Source organism: Saprolegnia parasitica (assembly GCF_000151545.1).
Source record: "Saprolegnia parasitica CBS 223.65 unplaced genomic scaffold supercont2.13, whole genome shotgun sequence".
In the NCBI taxonomy this organism is placed as follows: Eukaryota; Oomycota; class Saprolegniomycetes; order Saprolegniales; family Saprolegniaceae; genus Saprolegnia; species Saprolegnia parasitica.
In genome coordinates, this window is record NW_012156407.1 from 32824 (window position 1) to 36639 (window position 3816).

At 53.4% G+C, this 3816-nt stretch overlaps 1 protein-coding gene across 1 annotated transcript; it reads right to left on the reverse strand.

The window, feature by feature from the left end:
* Nucleotides 1-455: 455 nt before the first annotated feature.
* SPRG_22132 (hypothetical protein) lies at nt 456-1001 on the reverse strand (the record flags this gene model as incomplete). Its single annotated transcript, XM_012343496.1, has 1 exon — nt 456-1001. The coding sequence occupies one exon, from the start codon at nt 999-1001 to the stop codon at nt 456-458; it is 546 nt and encodes a 181-aa protein (XP_012198886.1).
* Between the last annotated feature and the right edge of the window lie 2815 nt (nt 1002-3816).

Below are 3816 nucleotides of genomic sequence, written 5' to 3' on the forward strand. Positions count from 1 at the left end.
GCCACCGTCCGTCGAGACGACCGAGACCGATTTCGTCGATTTAGATGTCGATGCGCCGCTTGGGCCTATGCTGCAGTCCATGGCAACGGCGCTTGCTGCGGCGGTCGGCTTGTCGGTGCGATGTCACGCGTAGTTAGCACATGGCTCCATGTATGCTGTACTACTAGTATATAATGATGGGCGTGTCACCCGAGGTCGGTTCAGACGCTTGCAGCGGACCTCATGACCACTGCAGTAGAATCCGGCTATCGCTACATTCAAGAGAGCGTTGTTGCGGTAGAACACCCACAGAACCCACTACGTAGTACCAAGGAAAAAACATTTAGTGGAACGTATTTCTCATGGTAGTGTACTTCTACTAGTATTTTACAATGGATACAGCTCACGTACGCGTCATAAACAATGACCGCAACGTAAACGCTATAGAGGACCCAATTCAACAACAACAAGCGGGACTATCGCACTCGTGCCACAAGGTCCAAAACGTCCTGGAGGTTGTACATCTTCTTCATGCGCGGCTCGCCTTCGTCATCATAGTACGCAGAGGCGACGAGGCGCACGGCCAGCGTATGCAATTCGTGGTGCTTGAGCTTGTACTTGCGAAGGGCCTCCATGTGTCCGATCTCCTTGAACACGGGGATGTCCATGCATGTCATACAAAGCTTCGTGCCGCAATGCTCGCTGTGGACCTTGATCGTGTACAGGCCACGGATTTCAAAATGGCCGCAGTGGTGGCACGATTTCTTCTCGACAAGCCCGACCACCATTTTGCGGAGCTGCGTGCGCGGCTTGAGCAGCGTTGGCTTGACGCCGCACTGTTCAAGCAAGACGTAGCGCCACACCGACTTGTCCATGGCCGCGTCCAGCGCCGGGCTGGCGCTCGAGAGGTTGAGCGCATCGTTGGGCTGCAGGAACGAGACGATGCACAGGAGCACGTCGGGGCCAAGTGTCTCGAGGGTCAGGGCCTCTGTCTTGGTGCGCTTGGCAGGTCGGAGCGCCATCGTGTTTGTCGGAGCGGAGGTACGTTTGCGATCGGCCATTGCAATAAGAAAATGAGCATCGCGGGAACCCTTCCAAAACGACCATCATTCACAGCTGTTGAAATGGGTTGTTGGGACAAAATGACCATCACTTGTCCTCGAGGGATTGCACTTTTTGGATCGAGTGCGTTCGGAAAGGCGTGCAACAACCGGGGTCTATCGGCGCGATTTCGTTTTGGCCAATGCATGGAAAGTCCAAGAATTGCGGAGCTTCGTTGTCTTCCATAGCAAAAGCGTTGGTGCCAGTCTGAAGCTGGGTCTGGAGCATTTTGGGGATCTTGTCCGGCGGCGTATTACCGGGATGTACCATTATGGGTTTCTTTTTCTGTGTGGTCCATCGTCAATCTACTTGATCGACCAGCAGGGTCCGCGGTCGTGAGCCAGACCCGTGTTGCGGAGTTCCACTTGCTGTTGCTCCTAGTTTGCGTGACAGCGTCGCGTCGATGAACGCGTTGGTGGGCGCCACCAATGCACGGTCGATGCACAACATATCGTTTCCTGAGTCCTTGTAGATTCCGTTGGGTCCAACAGAAGGTCTGGTTCAAAACAAAGGACACACACTAAATAGTGTAGGTGCCAAGGAAAACGAAAATTGGAGCACCATGGTCCAACCCCGTGGATCCAGACATCCAAAAAGCTCGGACCCAGCTCCAGACTTGTGTCATTACCAAGTGTCAACGTTTTTTCTGACGATGGACACCGAACCTGAGATGCTTCGCATCGATTGGACCATGTGATTTCGCGGCACGAACCGCGCACATTTTAGAACCTACTGTAGACACAAAGAGCTCAAAAGCACAAGCGCCAGACGACGAGGGATTTTCATTTTGTCCCAACATCCCACTCAGCGATCCCACTCTGGCAACAAAGGGTATGACATAGGATGTTCATTTTCCAATTGCAATGGCCGGCCACAAGCGAACCTCCGCTCTGGCCAACACCATGGCGCTTCGACCCGTCAAGCGCACCAAGACAGAACCAACGACCATCGAAGCGCTCGGTCCCGAAATGCTCCTGCGCCTCGTTTCGTTCCTGCAGCCAAACGACGCGCTCAACCTCTCGAGCGCCAGCACGATCCTCGACGCAGCCATGAGCAGGTCCGTGTGGCGCTACGTTCTTATTAAACAGTGTGGCGTCAAGCCAAAAACGATCAAGCCGCGATCGCAGCTCCGCAAGATGGTCGTCGGTCTAGTCGAAAAGAAAACGTGCAGTCACTGCGGCCACTTTGAGGTCCGCGGTCCCTTCACGATCACGGCTGACAATGAGCACCACGGCGCGAAGCTCTGTTTGACGTGCATGGACATACCATTTTTCAATGAGATTGGACACATGGAGGCCCTTCGCAAGTACAAGCTCAAGCACCACGAGCTGCATGCACTGCCAGTCCGTCTCGTCGCCTCTGCGTCCTACGATCACGAATTGGGCGAGCCACGCATGAAAAAGATGTACAACCTACAGACTGTACTAGATCTTGTAACAAGAATGCGCAAGTAGTTGCACAATGAATGCACAAGGCAATTCCATCGTGCTCCAGTTTGGTAGCGCACTGGTAGCTACGTGTTGGCACCACCAAGGGACAATTGACGTATAGTTGAGGTAGAGCCCATGGAGGCTGCGCTATCTTGTGATTGTCGTCGACATGGCATCGATGCAACTAGTGATGTATAATAGATGCCAACCTACCATCTTTGCACGTTTGGTACCCAATACTGCTTGGATAAACGGAAATAGTGTGAATTGCAGGCTGGCTCGTGTGAGTGAATACCGGTACCTTGGAGCTCTGATAAAATGACAAGGCTACACCCTTGGGCTACACGAAGCCCGTCATTTTCTTCCTTCTGCAAAGACTTGGCGCAAGATATCAAACACTGTCTTCTCCGAGTCGTTTGGAACGAGTGGGGCATCTCAGGATTCCGTTTCCCATCAAGTTCCGTTGTGATTCTAAAATGCAGACCATGGGGATGATGCGTGAAGGTCCTTCCCATCTCCGTCGACCAGCAATGAATGAATGATGGTGTTTCTTGTGGCGTTTTCCCATTTCAATGCGTTGGATGTTCATTTTGCGATTGCAATATGGCCGGCCACAAGCGCACCTCGAAACCAACCAACACGACGACGCCTCGACCCGTAAAGCGCACCAAGACAGAGACCGTGATCGAGGCGTTCGGCCCAGATATGCTACGCAGCATTCTCGCATTTTTGCAGCCAAAGGATGCTCTCAATCTCTCAAGCGCCAGCCCGGCGCTGGACGCCGCCATGGACAAGTCGGTGTGGCGCTATGTCTTGTTGGAGCAATGCGGCGTCGAGCCAACGCTGCTCAAGCCGCGCACGCAGCTGCGCAAGAAGGTCGTTGGGCTTGTCGAGAAGAAATCGTGCCACCACTGCGGCCATTTTGGAGGAACCAAGCAGAGTCTGTACATGATCAAGGTCTTCAGCCAGCACCACGGCAAGAAGCTCTGCGGGATGTGCATCCAATACCCCATGTATCATGAGATTGGACTTCAGGACGCGCACCGTCGATTCAAGGTCGCATACTACCAGCTGCGGACGCTGCCCGTCCGACACGTCGCCGGTGGGAAGATGTTCAACCTCCAGCATGTACTGGACCTTGTGGCGAGTGAGCAACGCTAGTTGATCTTCTCTCGTTTGCTGCTATCCTAATCAGGTTGCTTGTCACGACTAGTGTCTCCGTGGTGCTAGCCACTTTTAATGACCTCTGTACCTGCGTGAAATTCCCAGTACATATGGAGACGAGTTTGGCGTTGGCTCGAATACT